This window comes from Elaeis guineensis, chromosome 5 (genome assembly GCF_000442705.2).
Source record: "Elaeis guineensis isolate ETL-2024a chromosome 5, EG11, whole genome shotgun sequence".
Taxonomy (NCBI): domain Eukaryota; kingdom Viridiplantae; phylum Streptophyta; class Magnoliopsida; order Arecales; family Arecaceae; genus Elaeis; species Elaeis guineensis.
Genome location: NC_025997.2, coordinates 120,711,192 through 120,735,372, shown reverse-complemented (window position 1 = coordinate 120,735,372; position 24,181 = coordinate 120,711,192). Strand labels below are relative to the sequence as shown.

Below are 24,181 nucleotides of genomic sequence, written 5' to 3'. Positions count from 1 at the left end.
AACCTATCATTCACTGCCCACGTCATGTTTCTTTTCCATCACAATCTATCATAGATCCACTATTATATAGAGACTATCGTGATAAGATTCCTTTTCAATGTTAGAAATTGCCGATATTTATCTGGTTGGTCTCTACTAAAATCACATACTAAATTAAACCCAGAAAAACTTGAATCCATACTCTATTTTTCTTATCGAATTGAGATGCAAATACAAAATAGATATGATCCATTAAGAGTCCAGTATAGGAGGTTAGCTTGGCAAGGGTATACCATCAATGAAGTGTAGATCAGGGAAGACATCTTTGAGCCATCACAAGGCACCACCACACCACTCCATGATGTCAATCTGCAGGTTGCAGAGTAGGGAGTAGTTGAACAAAATCCTTCAGGCAGGATGTTTTATGGTTGATGTACGTCATTTCTATTACCAAGTTTTGCTGGACTGGGACATCTAATTTGTGTAGGCTGTCCACCTTGGACCAGTCTCGATATAACAATAGAACAGTCAACTAAGGAAATTCTATAAGAAAGAATGCAATTAACCCACCCATACAGACCAAGTCTTCGGTCTCATATCCTTAATTTCGATCACGAAATCTTAAAATTATGGGATCTCAAATGCTTTTCTGTCTAATAAACTGGAGTACTTTAAAAAAAATAATGAAAAGAGAAGGAGAGAAACTTTGGAATTGCATCCCACATTTGGGTCCACTTAATATTTTCTAAAACAATAAATCTAGAATTTCACTTATCTTTTCTATGTCATTCTTAATACCACAATGAGATTCCTCCAACCCCAAATATTTTTATGTTTTACAATTCAAATCAAGATAAAAAAAAAAAAAAGCTTCTGTTGAGGGAGAGTTCTTCAGAGAGGGAGAGAGACCCTTTGATAGAACCTGGATTCCTTTTTCTTTTGTAGGGGGTGGGCAGAATTTTGAATGGTCCCTTGGTAAGAAAGCAACAAGCAGTGTAATCATATTTGGTGGTTCCTTTAGCAGCAGGAGGAGACATGAAGATAACCAGCATGAAAGGGAGGTAGTGAGGAATTCTTTTTAAATGAAAGGGAGAAGCCAGGAATTAAACCTGGGGACTGCCGCCTGAGGAACTTTTAAATGTCCTTAGTGTGATGGCCTTGGAGGCCCCGGCGATGAGTACTAGCATTTTGTTGGTTCTGTCCCCTCCTTGTGACTGGTTTAATATAACTCATGGCATGTACTTAAAAAATAAGTGGGAGACTTCGATATGTTTGAATGTAGGTGTAAGCTTGATATGGGAAAGGTTGTATAAGGGCTCATGTAATTCTAAGAGTTTAATCATTGCCAAATGTCATTATTAGCACCATCCCTCACCACTCTCATTTTTATAATCCCCTCCATTTGAAGGGTTTAGGAAGGGAAAGTGCTCTTTTCTTTTGTATTTACAATACATATCTTTCCAGATGATGTCATTTGATATGTGGGAAATAGATATAAAAAGCTAAAGCAAATAATTGACATGAAGTGAAACAAAATCTTGCATCAAAAGTAGCTTGAGAGCATCATAATTTTAACACATGATTCTTCACTTCATTTGGCTTAGGGTTTATAGTTTGTTGTTGAAGTTAAGCTAATTCAACTATCATTTGTTTATAAGAGCATTTAGTTGCTTAAATCTTTATTGTTTATAATTTATTAGCTATATGCTTAAGCCTAAATCAATGATTCAACGATGTAGGCGCAAACATATATCCAAATAATCCTAAGGTCAAAACTCTACCTACTTATTTTGAGAGTTTAATTATTATACATGATAGGACTCCAAGCCCAAACCCATTACAAATTGAGCAACTAAGGGCCATCTCTCTCTCTTTCTCACAATACAGTGGTAGTGCATCACCATTAGGATTTAAACACTACACTCCTCATAGGAGTAAGCCTATTAGAAGAGAGGTGCCAACTATTAAATCCAAGTCCCAATGGTGCATGGGCTCTCTCTTTTAAACTCCTAATGCAATAAGACTTTAAAAACAAGCACTGGAAGTCAAGCGATGTGCTTTACACAACAAGACAATAGCAATCTATTCAGCCTGATGTGGAATGACCTCCCTTCTAAGGGAATATAACTTTAAATCTCAGACAAATTGATTTAAAATATTCAAAAGCTTGGATACAGGAATTCAATATCTGGCATATAAAATATGTGTTTTAATTACCACAGTCGCCTGGTAATAAAGAAATATTTTGCAAATGTTGTTTGTAGGATGTGTATTGTCTGGGGAACATCATTTGGGACTCTTAAAAAAATAATGTTCAGTGTACCTTAAAGCGCAGCTGAACTGGATTTTTCGGTTCGACTGCCAGGGATAAAATGGGCATTAAAGCTTATTTTAAACCATCTATCCACTGTTTGCGCTTATCCCGGGTACGCATGGATAACATATTACCCTCTTTTTTTTGAAAAAAAAAAAAAGAAGAAAGAAAGAAAACCTCGAAGCAATACTGTGCCTTTAAGCATGGGGAAAAAGGCTTATTTTTAAATATCATCTATTGATTTGTCTATTACATTATGGGTCGCATGATCCATATCATAGAATCTAATAAACTATGATAACAAGAAAGTTAAATAAGAACATGCCAGTCCTTTAATGCAAGTTACATTGTATCCATTGGTTAATGTTTGATTCTCATTGATACATAAAACAAAGGCTGGGGTCTCCCTCTCTGGCTCACCATTAGAAACATTGCAATAAAAGGAAGGCCATCCTAAGTTTAATAAAAGATAGTGTCTCGAATATAAAGGAATTTGGAACCACTCAAGCAATTCAAGCACTTTCATGATGAAATATTTTAAAGGAAGCAGAGCAAGTGAGCCAGAACTCATCTCGGTCTAACTCATCTGGATCTAACCTGCATTCCCTATTACAAAATTGTTTTGAGTAGGGATGCCAAATCTAGATCAAGATTTCCAACAGGTTTAGATATAGATTTGATGGTGGACATGATCTGATCAGATTTGCTTCTTAGACCTTATTGGAACCCAAAACAAATCCCGATCCAACAAAGTAGATGGATCAAATCTAGATCCAAGCTGTTGGCCTTGTAGTGGCTTAAGGGTTCTCATTTTCTCCAACTCTCATTTCTCCCTTCATTGGCTCCTTTCCAATTTGTTGGAATGGTAAAACTACTCTCTTCCATTTGAAGCCCCAAATGGTTACACAGTATTGGACCTACTTTTCTCAACTTCATTTACTCATATCAATGTGAGACCTCTAGTATTTTTTTTTCCATACGTAGGATATCATACATAGATAATTATTAAGCAAGCATAAACCGCCAAGGAGCTAATGACAATACAAGAAGTTCGCATGAACATCATTTAAGATATAACTTTATGCAATACTTTAATCAAATTTCACCATTTCTTTGCAATAAAAAAGTCATCATATGTTAGAGCCTAATCTAAAAAGTTTTACACAAGTAGAGTGTATAGAAGAAGCAAAGTAGCCATTGATTTTTCATGCACCATAGCACCTACCAACTGCAATGAGCACATTAAGACCTCGAAATATCTAAAATTACTTATATATGCATGTATATATAACATGGATGTAGATGATGAAGAAATTAATTATATATCTTTTTACAACGATAATTGTTAACATCTTTTGATATCCATCATAAGTGATTCTTTTTGTCGCCAATTAGATACACATAAAATTTGCTAATTTTGTCGGTATTACAAGAGCTAGATTTTGGACTAAAACCACCGAGATGATAGAATATACCTTCTTAATCTATTGTTAATAACTTAACATGTGTTTGGCAATCTAGAAATTGGCTACATATCTTTTTACTATGACAAGCATCAACATGTCCTTATATCAATCGTAAGTGAGTCTTTCTGTCGCCAATCAGATGCGCATAAAATTTGCTAAGTTTTGTCATATTACAAGAGCTAGATTTTGGACAAGAACCATCAAGATAACAGAATGCACCTTCCTAATCTATTTTTGACAACTTAACATGTGTTAAGCTAGCCCAAACCCTCACAAGTATCTTGGAAGCCATGTCTCCACAATGGCCTTGCACACTGACCAACCTACAGTTCACCTAGTCCATTGGATACATCTTGAGGGTCCCCATAATGAGATTATGAGAAGATGAATCACAAGTCCACCTTGGTGGGGTCCACCCCTGGGAGTCCCCTACCTCAGGTGTAAAAAAACTCACCATTCCATATCCATCTATATATCTATATATACATATGCTGACCACTCTCTTCCAAAAAAACATATAATTACCATATATAAATACCCACCTCGAGGAGTCTTTTAATCGAGAGTTTGTTTGTGGGTCTCTCTCTGTCTCTCCGTCACTCCCTCTCAGTTTCGACTCGATTTGAGGAAAACGATGGAGGAATGAGTGGTGGTGTTCAGAGGATCTGAGCCAATTGATGGTGAGTACCGAAAAAAGTTCGGATTTTGCTTTATTTGTAGTCGGAATTTCTCGCATTTTGTGTTCTTGCATGGATGGTGGAGGAGTTCAGGTGTGGAAGTATGTGGAAAAGGAAAAGATTGAGGGCAAAGGGTTCTTATTCCTAGAGGCCTTTTTGGGAGAGGCAAGGTCGCATTTTGGGGGATGGGCTTTGTCGGATTGGTTTGCTTTGATTCCAAATTGGATGCCCTCAATCTCCTTTTATGCCTGCTGGATTGGATTCCTGTTCCGTGGGGTTGCTTTCAGTGCAGTCTTTTCCTTTTTGCCCTTGGTTTTCTTTTTAAACCTTCTTTCTTTGCTTAAAATGATATTTTTTTTTCATTTTTGGAGAGTTCGGGATGTTCTGGTTTGAATTCATGATAGGATTGTTCTGGTTTTGGGGTTTTGAGATTGGGGATTGGGTTGGGATTTGAAGGAATGGCTTCGATGTGGGAAAGTTGGTATTGGTAACTTGTTTTTTTTTATATTTTATATTTTTATTTTTGGTGTTGGAATTGATGAAAGCTTTCAGCCCTTTTTATATGTATCTCGGAATCTCTTTTTAAGGGCATATTGACTTCTTTTATGGGTAGATAAAGATGGGTTCCTTTCGACAGTGTTCTCAGGATCACTGGGTTTGTTTCATGAGTTGTATTCTTTTGATTTGCAGATTGGGTGTTGGAAGGATACAAGGTATTTGTAGGTGAGTTGATTAAAAAAATAAATAAATAAGAAAATTTTCTTTGTGCATTTTAGGTCCTCTGTGCGTTTTAGGGTGTTCAAAGATTTTGTGCGTGGAGTCTGAGCCTGAGGCTCTGATCGCTGAGATTTGGGTGAGGAGTCGGTGAATGGGGATTCAGACAATGGCGTCGCAGGGTGGCGGCGGCACTGGAGGGCAGCAATCCCAGATTCAGAGTTTGGGGAGGCAAGGATCCCTTTATGGTCTCACCCTCAATGAGGTCCAGAGCCACTTGGGTGAACCCTTGAACAGTATGAATCTTGATGAGCTCCTCAAAAGCGTGCTCCCAGAGGGCAACCAATCCTTGGGAATGGACCTTGACAGTGCCACCAGCCAATTCACCTCTGGTTCTGGCCTCCAGCGCCAGGGAAGCATTACCATGCCACGGACCCTAAGCAAGAAGACGGTGGATGAGGTGTGGAGAGACATCCAGCAGGGGCAGCAGAAGAGCAATGAGGAGCACAGATCAGGTCATGGGAGGCAGTTGACGTTTGGGGAGATGACACTGGAGGACTTTCTGCTGAAGGCTGGGGTGGTCGTAGAGGGCTCTGCTAAGGATGCGAATGATATAATGGGGAATGTAGGTCCTGGTGGAAGTTCTGACCTGATGGCTGGGGTGCAGGATTTTGGACAAGGGGCACATTGGTTGCAGCGATACCATCAAATGGCTGCTATGGATCATCAGCAGCCGGGGCAGCAAAGCTTGATAGGTGCTTATGCACCAAGCCATCCAGTCCCACAGCCTTTGGGTGTTGGCACGAGTCCCATTCTGGATGCTGTCTTCCCAGATGGCCAGATGAGCATTGCATCGCCAGGGATGGGGGCATTCTCTGATCCCCAAACACCAGGTCGTAAACGAGCAGCTTCAGGAGAGATGGTGGATAAATTAATGGAGAGGAGGCAGAAGAGGATGATCAAGAATCGGGAGTCTGCTGCCCGTTCAAGAGCTAGGAAGCAGGTCGGGCTCCATTTTGTGTTTTCTGAAAGTTTGTTTCTGTGCATCTTTCTTTAGCTTGCTATAATGTGGTATATGATGCTCAGTATCTGTTATTGTTTTATTCAACCATTATTTATCTTGCAAAGGTTTATACTGTTATGGTAGGCCTACACAAATGAGCTGGAACATAAGGTTTCTCGCCTGGAAGAGGAAAATGATAGGCTGAAGAAGCAGAAGGTAAATTTTTATCGTTGTCTATGAGGATTTTGATGGATGTAGCCTTATTCATGAGCATTTAGTATTCCATATTGTCAGACGAATTTCTTGTGGTGGCATCTTATTTCATTATTTGATGGTTTCTAAGATGCTGAAAATTTTGATTTCTTGACCCATTTCACTTAAGAATTTGTATGCTGTTGTCGTGAGCCAAGAGTTTTAACATGAGGTTGAATTTATTTATTCTGGCAATTTCTCAAAGTTTGATTCTATTGATGATCAAGGTAAGTAGAACTCGCTGTTGAAAAAGTGGTTCTTCAAAATTCAGATCCTTGGTGCATAGATGGACATTTTATTTATGCCATTTTTACAGAATATATGAGCAATTCATCTCACATTCATTCAGTGTTTGCATAATTTTATGAAGTGCGAGTGCAACAAAGTACTTTGAATTGGATACAAATTGTTGGTGAATGTATGTTCAGGTCAAAAGATAAGCAATCTTATGGCCTATTACTTCCTTCTGTCAATTTGCAATCCCCTAATGCTTAGACTGAATATTCCCCCCATCACTATCAGACTAAACTCAAAATCTTTTATTGGTTTGTTCGGTTGAGAGATTTGTAAGGGATATATTTCTTTGTGAATGTGTTCTGATTGTGAACATGTTTCCCCGTAATCAATTTTAGAAGGTTAATGACACCATCTTGGGTAGACAAGCAAGCATTTTATTATGTAGTTTTCATCCTGAAAGATCTTCCCCCTTATGTAAAACAAATAGGAGGTCATATATTTTAGAACCATTGCTTAAATTTATGTACTTTCTTTTTTAGTCGTCTGTAGTGATCTCTGCAATAATCACCTTAGACATTAGATCTTTTCGATACATTCCAAATTACTATTATCTTTTAATATCACCATTCTATCTCTAAGTGGATGGAAAAAACACATTTGGATTTTTCTTTCTTTTGAATTATTTAGCTTTTGCAACAAAGCTGCCCAAGTAAGAAATTTCAATATTTGGCCATGCTACCACAAATTCCTATGGCTCTTAATCTATGCCAACCATATCTCTTTTACCTATGTGGTATATGAATGCTGACCAACTTTTGCATTCTAATTTGGCGAAGAACACTTAATCATTTTGTAGCTTAATCATATCTCTTGTTTAATAAGCTAGAAAACTACCAAGAATTTTTATTTGCCCTTGGTATTTATAAAAAGCTGTCTTTTGCTATACATTCTATCTTTTTTTGTTATTCATATTACACTTTGATGCAGATGCATTCCCAAAGTGAGATTCTTAATTGAGGTAAACTCTCATTTGACAAACCTTTGTATTTTCCCCTATCCTTATCAATGCCCTGAGTGAGATCTGTGTTTCCAATTATCCTCTTCTAATTTGGCTAATATTTAGAACTTATCACTTATGCATAAATTGACAAATGTTAGATGTGTATATGCATGGATGCATGTAAATATATCACAGACCAAAAGCGGAAAAAAGCATGGTGTAGAGGAGAACAAAAGGGTGAAAGGAAAGAAATGATGTTGCCTGAACTTGCTTTGGAACTAAGAATCTCTTTTAGAGGTTGAAAGTTTCACACTCTCATTGTGGAATCTCACAACATGATAATCTTTTCCAAGGAGAAGAAATCTAGCAACTTCATTAAATTTCTGAATAAGATTTAACTACATGAAGAAGTGGCACTTTCATTTTGTAGTTTCGATGCTGCTCCTAAGCTCTAAATTGAGCTATATAACCCTTTTATAGTAAAAGTCAGGCAAAACTTTCTTGTAATTGTAGATCCCACTAATGAAGGCGGCAAAGACATCAAATGTAACTGAAAGTACAACCCTTATGAATTTAGACATTCCTAACCTGGGATATTCCTAATACAGGAGCCCTTGAAACTAGTCCTACTCAAAATAGAACTGATAAAAACAGTCATCAATTCAACCCAAAAATTGCAATAAAATCCAAGCAATTTTTCTTCCATCACGCCTGATCCAACCCAAACTAGAACAAGAAAACCCTAACAGTAAAAAGGAATGATCTTCATCAATCAAAAATAGGAAGGCATTGCTTTCTCACATAGTGATAGTATATATAAACAATAACAGGAGCAGTGGAGGCTTTTTAAAGTATATGTTGCCGGAGCTAGGGGTAGATGTTTTGTAGTTTGTGACTTTGATTTGAGCTGTGTGATATTTAAAGATACTGCAAGTCAAGGAGGATGGTTGAATCAACTTAAGCAGTAATGGGGGGAGTCTTTTGGAGTGATATTGGGAGGGGATTCTTTTGGAGTGATATTAGGAGGGGAGTCTTTAGGAGTAGGTCGTTGATCAAGTCTGTTTCTTGGAGTTTGTTCTCATTTTAGTGAAAAGGGGATGCGGATATATCGTTTCACATCCTCCCATGTCCTCTAGAGAAATTATTCTGATTACTAGATTGGGGAGCATGTTTTATGCTTGACAATGTCAACTTTTTATTTTTGGAGTTTAGAAAGTGCAGAGCTGGGAGGTCAAAGATGACCCTCTGGTAAACTCCCCCACCTTCTGAACTGATGGTGGGCAATGTAGCCATTTGGCTATAATCTTACCCTAAAGCTTAAGTGGGTAGGTGGATGGGCCCATGAGTATATGAGCACATCTATGGCCCCTTCCCATCCAATGTGGGATTATTACCACTCTCTCAACACCCTCTCATATGTAGGCCTGAGGAGGGACTGAACCCAAAGAAGTGCAACACATGGTTTGGACGTGTGGAGAATTGGCAGGCAAGAGGGGTTGACGGCTTTGATACTATGTTAAGATCCAATCCAAAAGCTTAAGCTTTTGGGTTGGATTATAACAATTTGGAGTCTTGCTGCCGTCTAAAAGATTCGTAAGATTCTGGCTTATTTCTTTAGGTTGGTTTTGCTTCACAATCATCCTCCTATATGTTTCATTGATGATAGATGAGTTCATTTCCTTATAGTGAATGCAGAATTTCTGTCAAACTAAATGTTGTATACCCTTTTTTTCTTTTTGGAATCAGTAGTTTTGTTTATGGGATTACTTATGGGCAATAGGAATTCTTTGTGTATTTGAAGAGTGACATTGAGGTGTTGACAATTTACTTGATTGATATGGGAATCTTGAAGCATGTTGACATTAACATTTTTCCTGCAGAAATATAATATCTAAACACATTCTAAAACTTTTGAACCTGTTGCCCTTTATTGATGCCCTAGTTTGTATTTGCAATTTATCATATTAGGTCAAGAAGCCTATGCAGGGCACATACCTTGACAATATAAGCTACTATGTATATATATTGATATGCCGGGTGGGCACATACCTTGACATTATAAGCTACTATATATATATTGAAATGCCAAAAGTTTTTCATAGATCATTAGCCCCTTCACCTTCATCCATCGATGGGTCTTCTGCTTGCTTATGCTTTTGCAGCATCAAGAACATGCTGCCTTTGCATCTCTGACAACCTTAATAATCAAGAATTCACATGTCATTGACCATTCCATGTGCTTCTATTCTTCCTTTAATTCTTACATCTGACAAATTTGGAATGGTTGTCTATATCATATTCTATGGTCAAACAGCTCCAGTATAACAGCAAATAATGAAGAGTAAAAGGCTAGTGTCAACCATTTTTGAGCCTGCATTGTTTAATTCTCTTTGACCCAGGTGTCTTTCAAAAATATAAAGTCTCATGACCAATTCTAGGTAAGGGAGAGTAGTAGCTTGAGGATGATGATGATGTAGACAAATTGGTTTAACTACTTCATACTATTAACTATTTAGCATGCAAGCATAACTATAACAAACATATCTTAACCCGTCTACCAGGACCAGAGTTGTGGATTTTTCTTCTCAACCTATTCCAAGCCATTATATTCTTTCTTCTCAAGCTTCGTTCTATCCCTTTCTCCTCCTCAGCATGTCTCCTTCCTGTCTCTTTTGTTTTATTCGGTTTTAGACCCATCAGTAGAAATTAGAATTCCTGTTCTCACTGGGTCGCTTCTGCTCTCCATGTACATGATCTGAAAGTTTTTTTATCTAAAGCGAGATTGCCATATCATACCTTCATGCTACCCTTGTAACTTAATGGAGCATAAAATTTTGTTAATATAGCTTCCTGATGTTTTGTTTAACCACTTGAAGCATTGTTTGCATGGGTAGTCAAACAAAAATGTGGGAATGGATCAGCTTGCTTTGTTTTTGCAGGGCAGCAGAACTTTCAAAGCCAGCTGAAAGGCAGGCTGCCTTAGCCTCCGATGGAATGCCAAAGCAATGATTGACCATGAATTGTCTCTGCATTGCACGTTTTGAAGTGGGTCCTTGTTAAAACCTACCAATTTGTGCTCTGATACAGGTGTACTTGTCATGTCAGTTGCATTTTTTGTATTAGGATCACTTGTAACTAGAATAACATAATAATTATTTTTCAAGCAATAGTAACACTGGTTTTAGCTGGGTGAACCTATGTACTTCATTATTTTTATTTCTCATGTTCGTGGTGTTTACAGCTGGAAATACTTTTTGTCAGTGCATATTGAGGTATTTGGGAGAGTTTTCTATTATGTCTATTCTTCTTGTTAGAGATTAAAAAGCCATAGTTTTGTTATTTTGTTTCATTCCAACAAGCAAAGGTATATTCAGAAATAGTGAGTCAAAGCTGCTAAGCAACACTAGGATTGTGTGGGTTAGTTTGGGGCTTCTGAAGCAGGTATAGTTATTCCTTTTTTTCCTGTGAATCAAAGTTGAATCAACTTATTTTAGTTTTATCAGGTGTTCCTTGGGAGGGACACGTGGTCTTTGAGTGGGAAAAGCATCTCCATTGGCACCCTCTCCTGAAGGCTTCTGTTGGGAGGAGGTCCAAGGTTTGAATCTTGATGGTGGCACATAGTCACAGTGTTTCTCCCAAAATAAGAATTAAAAAAGAAAAGGAATATGATGCAACATGACCTCAATGATTCTTATTCTCATGCTGTATCCTAGTGCTACAATTGCTCCTTGAATCATCAATTGCTCCTTGAATAAATCTGTGTTAAGGACAATATCTTAAGCTATATCATAAGGAATGATATAGCTACTAACTTTTACATGATAGACAAACGATGATATGAGGGTACCTAGAGTAGCTGCTCAAATTTGTGTATGATCCTATGCCTCAGTAATTGCTGTTGGAACAGATACCCTTTTTTTCTCCTTTTTTAAAAGATGGTGCAGTGTCAGTTTCTGACTAATTCCCCTTTCACATCTGAATTCCTGCTATTCTAAAATTCTGCTGGACTGGTTGTGCTACTAATTATTTGAACTATTCATTTTACAATTGTCTTATCAGTATTTTTACATACTCATTTGCTGCTCTTTTTACAGAGAGACCTCTGCATCTTGCCACACATATTGTTAAATTCATCTTCTACAATCTTGTGGCTGTTTTTATGTTCATTTGTTAATAAATATTGCCTCTGACAGTTACAAGCAAAGAAAATAGTCTCTTTTGTACATTCTCTTCTAAATAGATTTTTCCAACTTATATGGGGAAAAAACTATAAGTTGGAAAAATCTTGGTTTGTCCTGTGAATTTTCTTCCTTAACTGATTTAGTGCGAAACCCAGATATGCTGTATTTCTGAAGGATTCATAGGTATTCCATGTTGCAGTTATAAAGAACAACCAAGTGATTCATGATTAGGGTTTTAGTTTTAGCTTCTGATCATTGGTAAAGCTGATTCTTTTTCTTTACCATCTTGCAGGAACTGGACAAGTTACTGTCCTCGGTACCTCTACCAGAGCCAAGGTATCAGCTTCGGCGAACAAGTTCAGCCCCCATCTGATCATGTTCATATTAATTTTTGTAGATTGACATGGGATGTTATCTTTGCATCTTGGGTTAGAAATATTTGGTAGCTTGGAGTTTTTAGCTCTCCTTCCTCTGGGGTTTAAAGATTTTGGGAGACTCTGCATATGCTGCTGCTGCTGCCACTTCCTGTTTTCAGCTTCTACTAAGGCTTTGTTCGATGTAAATCTGCTGGACACATGAGCATTTCTAGAATTCTTTTATATATTTCATGTGTCTTTTTTTTAGCATTTTAGCATTGGTGGCTGTTAAACTAGTGGATAAAAGGTGAATATGTGCACAAACTGCAGCTCTGATGATTATGGGGGTAAGATATATAAAATGCTGCAGCACTAAAGTGTAATTTCAGTACTTTTCGTATGTTAAAGTGGATTCTCCTGAACCATAAAGTGAGACGTCATGCTTTTTCATATAAAATTGTTGCAGTATTTGTTTGATTCATTTGGCCTGTAAATTCTAACTTGTATATTGGAGGTTCACTTAAAAAAATTTGTAGTTCAAGATATTTGCCATGCTGAGTTTTGTCAGTTGATGCAATCAAAATCATATTGTGTATTTGAAAGCCCATTATTTTCATTGAAACATTTGTTTGAGTAATGAGATTAGACACTAATTTAATTGGCTGTGTAAAGCACGTCGGGGTATCTTTCAGACCTCTTGGATTTTAAGCCTGTCCATGGAGTTAATTGTTTTGAAGGCCTAAATCACATGATTATCGTTTTGGAGAACAGAGATTTGGAGGCAATCCTTCGTAACGGAACATGCTGATCAAATGTTTTGCTTTTGGTGTAATTTAGGATTTATTTGGTTCATGAGAAGTAGAGTGGGAAGAGACAATTCTTGAGAAGTGGAGAGATGTTTTTTATTTGATTGGAGTTTTAAGAGGAGAAAGAATAATTTTTTTTTTTATGGAAAGATATGTTTCACATTTTATAAGAAGTAGAAATCCATAAGAAAGTTGGTTTTGAAACTTTTCATGGGATGAGAATTAATAATATTTTTTTAAAAAAATATTTTTTTAAAAATCATAGTTAAGATTTTATAAAATATTAATAGACAATTAAGATAAAATATTGATAAAATATTAATATTATCTTAATATTTATATAAATATAATATAATATAATATTTATAATATAATATTTATTATATTTTAATATCATTTTAATATTTGTACTAATATAATATCTTTATTAATATTAATATAGTATTTATATTAATATATTATTATATTTATTATATTAAAATTTTAATATTATATTAATATATATTATTATTATAGTAATATAATAATGTATTATGATTTAATATTATATTATAATATATTAATATTAATATTTATATAAAGTTTAAGAGCAAAAAGGTCTAGTCTTATATTTATTAAGAGTATGAAAAATATTTTATATAATTTTTTTTAAAAAATAGGTGTTCAATCAAACGTAAATAATTCTATAATAAATCACTTTTTTATAGTTAATCAAATATGGTACAATTTTATTTTTAAAAATAATTTTTTGTAAAAAATAAATTTTTAAATTAAAAAAAAAATGTGAACCAAACAAGTCCATTGAGGGATCTTTGTCTAAGTATTTTAGTCATTGGTCCTCAGTTTTTTCCACCTAAAATGCAAAGATCCGTTACTCACTCAGGCATGTATCGGTACCTACTCACGGCTAGAGTTTGTTTTACCTAACAGAAAAAGACTTACTGTGACGGCTCTTTTCAGTGGTTACCAACGCAATGCTCTATGGGGAGGAGCCTCGCCAAAAAGGTTTGAGCTCGAGGCATTAGCACCGTTTCATCTGGTTCATTTATATTTGACCTCTTAGGACCCTGTTGGTGCAAAAATCCGCCTGCGCCGGAGAAGCTGGAGTTGAGGAGGCCGCGGTCGCCGCCGGGACCTGCAAGGGAAGTCTAAACCGGAGGTGGGGTTGCTCCGGCAAGACCCTCCGACGCTCAAGTCAGTTCCCTGCCTCAACAAGAATGGAGTGCTCGAACGGAGAATTTAGCAGAGTTTTGAGATAAGAAAAATGAGCTTAGAGAATAACGTATCTGGATCCCCTTTTATAGGCAAAGGGGGCAACGGATTGATGGTGACACCTGCAACCGTCTGGTAGTGGGCCGCCCACGGTCAGGGAAATTAATTGCGGAGAGTGGTGGGGTAGACTCGTGGCTGTTGTCATAGTCCGCCACGTATGGCCTGTTGCGGATAGTGGGGCGGCGTCCGTTGCCGCTAGCTGTCAGTGAGTAGTGGGATCGTGCAGCACCTGCCGCAGGGAGCGGGACAGAATCGTGGCCGTTTGCTACAGCCTGTCAGGGAGTAATGGGTCCGCTGCTGGAGCCGCGTAGAATCCGCTGTAGGACCTGGAACAGGATCATGATTGTTGTCGCGACCTGCCGAGGGGGTGCGGTTCTGTCGATTGAGGTTCGGCCGCGGTTGGAATCCGGCCTCCGTAGGAGCTCGGGCGGAGCCGCTCCGATGTCGAAGGTGGAGCCCGGCTCCCGTAGGAGTCCGGGCGGAGCCGCTCTGATGTCGAAGGTGGAGCCCGGCTCCCGTAGAAATCCAGGCGGAGCCGTTCTGATGTCGGAGGTGGAGCCCGGCTCCCGTAGGAGTCCAGGCGGAGCCGTTCTGATGTCGGAGGTGGAGCCCGGCTCCCGTAGGAGTCCGGGCGGAGCCGTTCTGCAAATAAAGTCAAGGGTGAAGTCCGGCTCTGATAGGAGTCCGGATTGAGCTTACCAGCGATTGATATCGAGAGCGGAGCCCGGCTCCCGTAGGAGTCCGGGCGGAGCTGTTTTGATGTTGGCGGCGGAGCCCGGCTCCCGTAGGAGTCCGGGCGGAGCTGCACTTGCTGATGGCGGTGGAGCCCGGCTCCCGTAGGAGTCCGGGCGGAGCCGCGCTTGCCGATGGCGGTGGAGCCCGGCTCCCGTAGGAGTCCGGGCGGAGCTGCACTTGCTGATGGCGGTGGAGCCCGGCTCCCGTAGGAGTCCGGGCGGAGCCTTTCTGATGGGAATTTCGGCCGCGGGTATTTTATACCCAACACCAGTCCCCCTACTTCCAAGTTTGAATTTCAAGCGAAGGAAGTACACAGAGAGAGAGATGCGCAGCCGAAATTGCCCCCTCGATCCCTGTGCGCAGCTGCCCCCACTTAATGTGCGCGTGTCAGAATCCGTTTTTTTTTTTTTTTTTTTTTTTGGCAAAGGCGAAAAAGTCTTTTCGAAACCCTCGTTGAAACGCGATCCCAGGCGTCGCTCCGTGGGAATCTGTGAGCGGTCAACCCTCGATAGCAACGAAGCGGATAAGCGTGACACGCGGCACACACCATCTGGCCCAGGAATTCTCGCCGTCATAACTGCGCCGAGATCCGCCGGCTATTTAAACCCTTCGATCCATTCACGGTCTCATCCTGGCGTTCTTCTTTTCCCCTGAGAGTCTTGCTCCCCTCGTGCCAATTCTCGCCGCCTTTTGCCCATCAATCCTTCTCGGAGGGTTTCCATACCATGTCCTCAACTCTGGAGGCTGTTCTTGAGGGGATTGTTAGGGCTCGGAGGAAGGTGAGGAGGAGGACGACGGTCGGTGAGAATCTCTGTCATCTCAGAGGGGGCCCAAGGAAGAATTCCTTCAACAACAGGGGTTTAATATCGGGGGCTGTTGTAGAAGCTATTCTGCCCGTGAATTTCGGAGCAGTAAGGCGGGGCAATATCGGTCAAGAGGGCAGAATAGACGTCACAAGTCATGACGGGATCCTTGACGCCGTCGGGGCCAAGGGACCAGAGACGGTCGACGGTCGGGGCGGTAGAACTTGTCGCGGAGACGGTGGAAGTAGCGCATGCCGACCTTGCCGGAGCGCCTCAGGTGGCGGCCGTCATGGCTACGGCTCTTCTTGAAACAGGTCTTCGTTACTGCCGTTGTTACCCCCGCCGCCTTCGGAGATCAATCCCACCCCCTTCTCGCTAAGGTCGGAACTTTGGGAAGAGAGATGGGGCGAGAGATGTTACACGCACTGAAGAATGCGACTGAGAAGAACAGAGACGGGAAGAGGAATTTGCAGCTTGGATCGGCCTCCGGTTCATCCTGCCCGAACCGTGCTTTGCGAGACATGTATTTTCTTTTTCTCTTTTTCCTGACCCACCGGGTCCTGTAACGTGTGCTTCTATCAAATAAAATAGTGATTTCAGTACCTTGTTTACCTCTCGTGTCAAATAATTGTCTGCCGAACTTCTTTCTTTCTCTTTGCCTGTGTCATGCCGTTCCAAGACCGTCGACGACCTTTTCAATTCATGTGGGGTCGTCCTTCGCTGGGCTTCTTTTCGATTTTTCCTGCCGTTGGGAGATATCCACTTGTTAGGTTTGCTGGGATCTTTCTCCGCTGGAGTTGGGGCTAGGTTCGAAGAAGCTCCTGGAAGTTGAAGCAGCATAGTTTTCATAAGAAGTAGGGCAAAGTCTTTCTGTAATCAAAGTCGTAAGTAAAGCCCAGCTTCCGTAGAAGTCCGGGCGGAGCCTTTTGGTGGCGGAACCCGGCTCCCGTAGGAGTCCGGGCGAAACCTTTTGGTGGCGGAACCCGGCTCCCGTAGGAGTCCGGGCGAAACCTTTTGGTGGCGGAACCCGGCTCCCGTAGGAGTCCGGGCCTTACTCCCCGCTCATGTCAGGACGAGGTTCTCCTCCTGTTCCTGACAGGGCTGCGGGGGCACGTATGGGCGCTGCGAGGCCTCTCCCCCCTTCCGGTCTAAAGGAACCGGGCCTTCGACTTTGCTCAAGTTAGGGCGAGGTTCTCCTCCTGTCCCTAACAGGGCTGTGGGGGCACATATGGGCGTTGTGAGGCCTCTCCCCCCATCCGGTCTAAAGGAATCGGACCTTCGACTTTGCTCAAGTTAGGGCGAGGTTCTCCTCCTGTCCCTAACAGGGCTGTGGGGGCACATATGGGCGTTGTGAGGCCTCTCCCCCCATCCGGTCTAAAGGAACCGGGCCTTCGACTCTGCTCAAGTTAGAGCGAGGTTCTCCTCCTGTCCCTAACAGGGCTGTGGGGGCACATATGGGCGTTGCGAGGCCTCTCCCCCCATCCGGTCTAAAGGAACCGGGCCTTCGACTCTACTCAAGTTAGGGCGAGGTTCTCCTCCTGTCCCTAACAGGACTGTGGGGGCACATATGGGCGTTGTGAGGCCTCTCCCCCCATCCGGTCTAAAGGAACCGGGCCTTCGACTTTTGTAAGATTGCGTTCTCGTTTTTGATACCGTCTGCTTGAATTGTCCCTAGACAAGTGGGCACACATTTTTCGATTAGGATGAAATCACTGGTAATATACCCGTAAGTTTTCTGAGTTCCATGGTCGCGGGAGGTCGGCCCCTCCGAGCTCCTTAAGATAATAAGTCCCAGGTCGGACTGCTTCTTTGATCTCATAAGGTCCTTCCCAATTTGGGGCTAGCTTCCCCTGGGCCTGCGGCTGTGAGACAGCAGCTCGTCGGAGTACAAGATCCCCCGCTCTAAATGTCCTGTTCTTGACTCGGGCGTTATAATATCGGGCAACCTTCTGTCTGTAGGCCGCCATTCGGACCTGAGCAATCTCCCGCCTTTCTTCCAGTAGGTCGAGGTTGGCCCTGAGATTTTGTGCATTCTGGGGTTCGTCGAACGCCACGACTCGTACCGACAGGAGTTTGAGTTTGATCGGGATGACGGCTTCTGTACCAAAGGCTAGAGCAAAGGGAGTCTCTCCTGTAGGCAACCTCTGGGTAGTTCGGTACGCCCATAGCACATGGTAAAGCTCGTCCGCCCAAGTTCCTTTCGCTTTTTCAAGCCTTGTCTTGATTCCCTGCAAAAGGGTTCTGTTTGTTACCTCGGCTTCACCGTTTGCCTGGGGATGGGCCACTGATGTGAACTTGTGGGAGATGTTTAGGTCTTCACAGAATTCGGCAAATCTGGCTCCCGCGAATTGCCGTCCATTATCAGTGATCAATGTTCGAGGTAAACCGAACCTGCACACTATTGATTTCCAGACGAAGTCCTGCACTTTAGCTTCTGTGATTTTGGCTAGTGGTTCGGCCTCAACCCATTTGGTGAAGTAGTCGATTGCTACAAGGAGGAATTTCCTTTGACCGGACGCCATGGGAAAGGGGCCAAGAATATCCATCCCCCATTGCGCGAAAGGCCATGGGGCACTCAGGGGTGTGAGTTCGGTAGCAGGTTGTCTCTGGACGTTGGCGTACCTTTGGCATCGATCGCACTTTTTGACGTATTCGATTGAATCATGATGCATTGTTGGCCAGTAGTACCCTTGGCGGAGTAGTTTGTGGGATAGAGATCTGGCACCCAAATGGCTTCCGCAAACTCCCTCGTGCACTTCTCATAAAGCGTAGTCGGCTTCTGAGGGTCGGAGACATCTCAAGAGAGGCAAGGAGTACGATCTCTTGTACAATTTGCCCTCATAGAGGATGTACCGGGATGCTTGATTTCGGAGTTTTCGGGCCTCTTTCGCGTCTTGGGGGAGAATCCCATCTCTAAGATAGGTTATCAGCGGGTCGACCCAGCTGGGCTCGTGGTCAATATCCATTACGAGCTGCGGTTCTTCCGTACTTGGGTGCTTTAAAACTTCAAAGAGGACGCCTTTGGGCAATTCGGCCGGAGCCGATGTTGCTAGCTTGGAGAGAAAATCGGCTCTGGCATTCTCCGATCTTGGAATTTGCTTGATGTCGAAATTGTTGAAAGCGGGGGTGAATTCCTTCACCTTCTCAAGATATTTGGCCATACTGTCCTCCCGCGCTTCAAAGCTCCCGCTGACTTGTCCCACTACAAGTTGGGAATCGCTGTGCACCCGGAGTTGGTCTATTCCAAGCTCCTTAGCGACCCTCAATCCTGCGATTAGAGCTTCATATTCTGCTCCATTGTTTGTTGCGGGGAATCCGAAACGCAGAGCGTACTCCGCGACGACCCCCTCCGGGCTGGTCAAGATCAGGCCTGCACCAGCGCCCGCCATGTTGGAAGATCCGTCCACATGGAGGGTCCAAAAGCCATCGAAGGAACTGGCTTCTTCGTCGGAGGAGTCCGGTCGAGTCTTCAGGTCGTCAATTTTGCTTTGCTCAGGTTCGGCCTCCTCAGGGACGGTGCATTCTACTATGAAATCCGCCAATACCTGGGCCTTTATTGCCGGCCTAGGCTGGTAGTTGATGTCGAATTCTGTGAGCTCGATTGCCCATTTTGCCATTCTCCCAGAAATATCAGCTCGGTGCAAAACCGCTTTGATCGGTTGGTCGGTGAGCAACGTCACCGTGTGCCCTTGAAAGTAAGGTCGGAGTCTCCGAGCTGCAACAACAAAGCGTAGGTTAGTTTTTCTAATTTAGTATACCTGGTCTCGGCGTCCCTTAGCACGCGGCTAATGTAGTAGACCGGCCGCTGGATTTTTATTTCTTCTTTGACAAGGACTGCCGCGAGGGATGTGGGAGAGACTGCCAGGTACAAAAATAACTCCTCCCCAGGTTCGGGCTTTGCCAGTAGTGGAGGTGAGCTAAGGTAGCTCTTTAATTCCTCGAATGCCTGTTGACATTCAGGGGTCCAACAGAAGTTCTTCGGCTGTTTGAGGGTTTGGAAGAAGGGCAAACATCGCTCAGCCGACCTCGCGACAAAGCGATTAAGAGCTGCGATCCTCCCAGTGAGGCACTGAACCTCCTTGATCGACCGCGGGGCGGCCATCTCCTGGATGGCGCGAATTTTCTCCGGATTGGCCTCAATCCCATGCCCCGACACCATGAAGTCCAAGAACTTTCCTGAGGTTACCCCAAAAGCACATTTGGTCGGGTTCAGCTTCATTCTGTATTTCCGAAGAGCGCCAAAAGCCTCCTCGAGGTCGGCAACATGATTTCTGGAAGATCTACTTTTCACGAGCATATCGTCCACGTACACCTCCATGTTTCGGCCGATTTGTTCTTTGAAGATTTTATTTACCAACCGCTGATAGGTTGCGCCTGCGTTCTTGAGGCCGAACGGCATAACCCTGTAGCAGTAAAGGCCGCGACTAGTGATAAAAGCAGTCTTTTCTTCATCTTCCGATGCCATCCTAATCTGGTTATAGCCGGAGAATGCATCCATAAAAGTGAGAAGCTCGTGGCCCGAGGTAGCGTCCACCAGTTGGTCGATCCTGGGCAGGGGGTAGCTGTCCTTTGGGCAAGCTTTATTCAGCTTTTTGAAGTCGATACACATCCTCCACTTACCGTTTGCTTTCTTGACCAAGACAACATTGGAGATCCATTCTGGATAATTGACCTCCCTGATGAATCCGGCCTTGAGAAGTTTATCCACTTTCTCGGCTATCGCCTTCTGCCTTTCTGGGGCATGACTCCGGATTTTTTCTTTTGTTGGCCGATGTTTAGGGTCGACCGCCAGATGATGTTCCATAACTTCTGTCTCGATCCCCGGCATATCCGCCGGGACCCATGCGAAAACGTCCGCATTCCTTCGGAGAAAGTCCGCGAGATGCGTCCGCACCTCCTCCTCCAGGTTGGAGCCAATCAACACCACGTGCTCCGCATTCCCATCATTCAAAGGAATTGGTATTAGGTCCTCGATCGGGCCGCCCCTCTCTTCAATGAGGTCGTCGCGCGCATCCAACCCGTCGACTGGACAAAGGTCCGCTTGATCGCTTCTTTGCAGGGCAATATTGTAGCAGTGCCTGGCCAGCGCCTGGTCTCCCCGAACTTCTCCAATCCCTTTGTCAGTGGGGAACTTCAACTTCAAATGATAGGTTGAAACAACGGCTCTGAGGGCATTGAGGCCGGGTCGGCCAAGAATTGCATTGTAGGCAGATGGCGCCTTTACCACCAGGAAATTCACCAGAGCCCTGGACTGCCTTGGATGCTGACCCGCGGTCACAGTTAGAGCTATCGTTCCTTCCGTAGGAACGGCGTCACCAGTAAACCCTATCAAGGGGGAGCACATCGGCCTTAGATGACCGCCAAGAGTGGTCATTCTTGAAAAGGCGTTGTAGAACAAGATGTCAGCCGAACTTCCGTTGTCGACAAGAACGCGACGGATATCATAATTTGCCATGTTCAAGGAAACTACGACCGCGTCGTTGTGAGGGAATTGGACTCCCTGGACGTCTTCTTCAGTGAAGGCTATGGGTTCCTCGACTTTTTGCCGCTTGGGGGGTGCAGCTGATTTGTCGATCGCCTCCTGCTGGGATTCCCCCGAGACGACATTAACGGAATCCCGCGGAGACTGGTCGCCCGACCACCCTTTATCGGCGGTCATAGCCAGAGGTAGTTGTGCAGAAACCCCGCGAGAAGGTATCGGATAGGGAAAGGAGGCTTGAGTGCCGGAAAAGATGGCTGGGAGCGGATCCGTTGAGCGCTCCTTTAAGAACAAGGGTGCTGCGAAGATTTGGGCCCTTCCTCTAGCGCCAATCCTGTTGGTGCAAAAATCCGCCTGCGCCGGAGAAGCTGGAGTTGAGGAGGCCGCGGTCGCCGCCGGGACCTGCAAGGGAAGTCTAAACCGGAGGTGGGGTTGCTCCGGCAAGACCCTCCGACGCTCAAGTCAGTTCTCTGCCTCAACAAGAATGGAGTGCTCGAACGGAGAATTTAGCAGAGTTTTGAGATAAGAAAAATGAGCTTAGAGAATAACGTATCTGGATCCCCTTTTATAGGCAAAGGGGGCAACGGATTGATGGTGACACCTGCAACCGTCTGGTAGTGGGCCGCCCACGGTCAGGGAAATTAATTGTGGAGAGTGGTGGGGTAGACTCGTGGCTGTTGTCATAGTCCGCCACGTATGGCCTGTTGCGGATAGTGGGGCGGCGTCCGTTGCCGCTAGCTGTCAGTGAGTAGTGGGATCGTGCAGCACCTGCCGCAGGGAGCGGGACAGAATCGTGGCCGTTTGCTACAGCCTGTCAGGGAGTAATGGGTCCGCTGCTGGAGCCGCGTAGAATCCGCTGTAGGACCTGGAACAGGATCATGATTGTTGTCGCGACCTGCCGAGGGGGTGCGGATCTGTCGATTGAGGTTCGGCCGCGGTTGGAATCCGGCCTCCGTAGGAGCCCGGGCGGAGCCGCTCCGATGTCGAAGGTGGAGCCCGGCTCCCGTAGGAGTCCGGACGGAGCCGCTCTGATGTCGAAGGTGGAGCCCGGCTCCCGTAGGAGTCCAGGCGGAGCCGTTCTGATGTCGGAGGTGGAGCCCGGCTCCCGTAGGAGTCCAGGCGGAGCCGTTCTGATGTCGGAGGTGGAGCCCGGCTCCCGTAGGAGTCCGGGCGGAGCCGTTCTGGTGTCGGAGGTGGAGCCCGGCTCCCGTAGGAGTCCAGGCGGAGCCGTTCTGATGTAGGAGGTGGAGCCCGGCTCCCGTAGGAGTCCGGGTGGAGCCGTTCTGCAAACAAAGTCAAGGGTGAAGTCCGGCTCTGATAGGAGTCCGGATTGAGCTTACCAGCGATTGATATTGAGAGCGGAGTCCGGCTCCCGTAGGAGTCCGGGCGGAGCTGTTTTGATGTTGGCGGCGGAGTCCGGCTCCCGTAGGAGTCCGGACGGAGCTGCACTTGCTGATGGCGATGGAGCCCGGCTCCCGTAGGAGTCCGGGCGGAGCCGCGCTTGCCGATGGCGGTGGAGCCCGGCTCCCGTAGGAGTTCGGGCGGAGCTGCACTTGCTGATGGCGGTGGAGCCCGGCTCCCGTAGGAGTTCGGACGGAGCCTTTCTAATGGGAATTTCGGCCGCGGGTATTTTATACCCAACAGACCCCATTTGCCCCTACGAGTCCAAATCATGGATTGCTCAAGTCCGCAAGGGTTGCATGACCCATTTGCACGCTTGCTTATGTGTGATGTTCCACTTGACGGGGTGGAATTTTGCACCATGCCAACCCGTGAAAGAAACCTGAGACTATGAAGCGCGTCATGGGTGACGATTGAATGATGACACGATGAGATGAACGTATTGCCATACAACTAGAGTTGCCGCTTAGCATTCTCTCTCCCCTTGAAACATCTTTTTTATCTTCTATCAGATTCCTTTGTCCACCCTTTCATATTCCATGGAGGAGTGCTCTGTAGAGAGGAGCCTGAAAAAAAAAAAAGGTTTTGTCCTGGAGCTTGTCAGACTAGAATGGAAAGAGGGAAATTGATCCATGATGCTCCTTTCTTCTTGAGACAACTAGCTAGGCTTTTCAGCCCAAAAAAAAAAAAAAAGGAGTGTAGGTAAATCAAAGTTCGACAAAAACATATTTTTCTTCCAAATATAAACTCTTGTTATTGCATCGATACTATTAGATGAAACAAATTTCAGGCGGACATGCATCTGACCTAATGTTTGGCCCTCTCTCGAATTTTAAGGATATTTTTTATAAATTTATGAACATATCAATTTTGACTTCTTTTCCTTTTTCTCTTCTCTTGTAAAGGATGACTCTGTGCACTAGATTACCGCTACCCATAGTTAGTTATTGAACCCATAATCTTAGGTTATAATAAAGTGACCTTACCATGCATCAAGACTCATTCTTTTTTATTGTCTAATGGAAAAAAAAAGAGAGAGAAAAAAAAGAAAGTATTAAAAATTAATCAAAAGTGATCCAATTTAAATACTGAAAAGCCTTGTGAGGTTTACATTGCAGCATTCATCTTACTCCTAACATGCATTACATTTCTTCAATGCTTGTATGCTAATCAAAGTCATCTCTATGTGTGTGATTGAATAATGGAAAGGATATATCACAATTTTCCACTAGAATAATTAGGGTGCATTTGGTTCATGGTCAGAATTGGAATAGATTGGGAAGGAAATTAGAATAGTCATATCCTCTAATGTATTTAGTTTATGACTAGAATCAGAATCGGAATCGAAAAGAGATTTGAATACTAAGACAGAGTAGGGATTGGATTTTAAATGATTAAAATTTTTCTATTCTCATCTAAATTTAGAATGGAAACGAGTCTCTCTCCAACCAAACTATTAGAATGGGAGTCACTCATCCTGATCACCATTTTAGCCAAACAAGCCCT

General features: G+C 43.4%; 1 protein-coding gene across 10 annotated transcripts; it reads left to right on the top strand.

Moving 5' to 3' along the window:
* The first annotated feature begins 4,273 nt into the window (after positions 1-4,273).
* LOC105046123 (ABSCISIC ACID-INSENSITIVE 5-like protein 2) lies at positions 4,274-12,660 on the top strand. Of its 10 annotated transcripts, XR_012141611.1 has the most exons (7): positions 4,274-4,439; positions 5,213-6,153; positions 6,298-6,369; positions 7,630-7,660; positions 10,582-10,729; positions 12,116-12,159; positions 12,257-12,660. XR_012141611.1 is itself a non-coding variant. In XM_073258330.1 (6 exons), the coding sequence occupies exons 2-4, from the start codon at positions 5,305-5,307 to the stop codon at positions 7,657-7,659; spliced, it is 951 nt and encodes a 316-aa protein (XP_073114431.1). In that variant the 5' UTR covers positions 4,274-4,439; positions 5,213-5,304; the 3' UTR covers position 7,660; positions 12,116-12,159; positions 12,257-12,660. The 10 variants fall into 10 exon arrangements, 5 of the variants coding, with proteins under 5 accessions (XP_073114431.1, XP_073114429.1, XP_073114430.1 ...); XR_012141614.1 differs by lacking the exon at positions 7,630-7,660 and having other exon boundaries at positions 10,582-10,687; XR_012141609.1 differs by having other exon boundaries at positions 12,116-12,660.
* The last annotated feature ends 11,521 nt before the right edge of the window (positions 12,661-24,181 follow it).

Excerpts from the sequence above, each read along its gene's own strand:
- LOC105046123 (XM_010924636.4), top strand. The coding sequence starts at position 5,305 with ATGGGGATTCAGACAATGGCGTCGCAGGGTGGCGGCGGCACTGGAGGG. Across the intron at positions 6,154-6,297 it reads GTTCAAGAGCTAGGAAGCAG|GCCTACACAAATGAGCTGGA; the intron begins GTCGGGCTCCAT and ends CTGTTATGGTAG. Across the intron at positions 6,370-12,115 it reads ATAGGCTGAAGAAGCAGAAG|GAACTGGACAAGTTACTGTC; the intron begins GTAAATTTTTAT and ends ACCATCTTGCAG.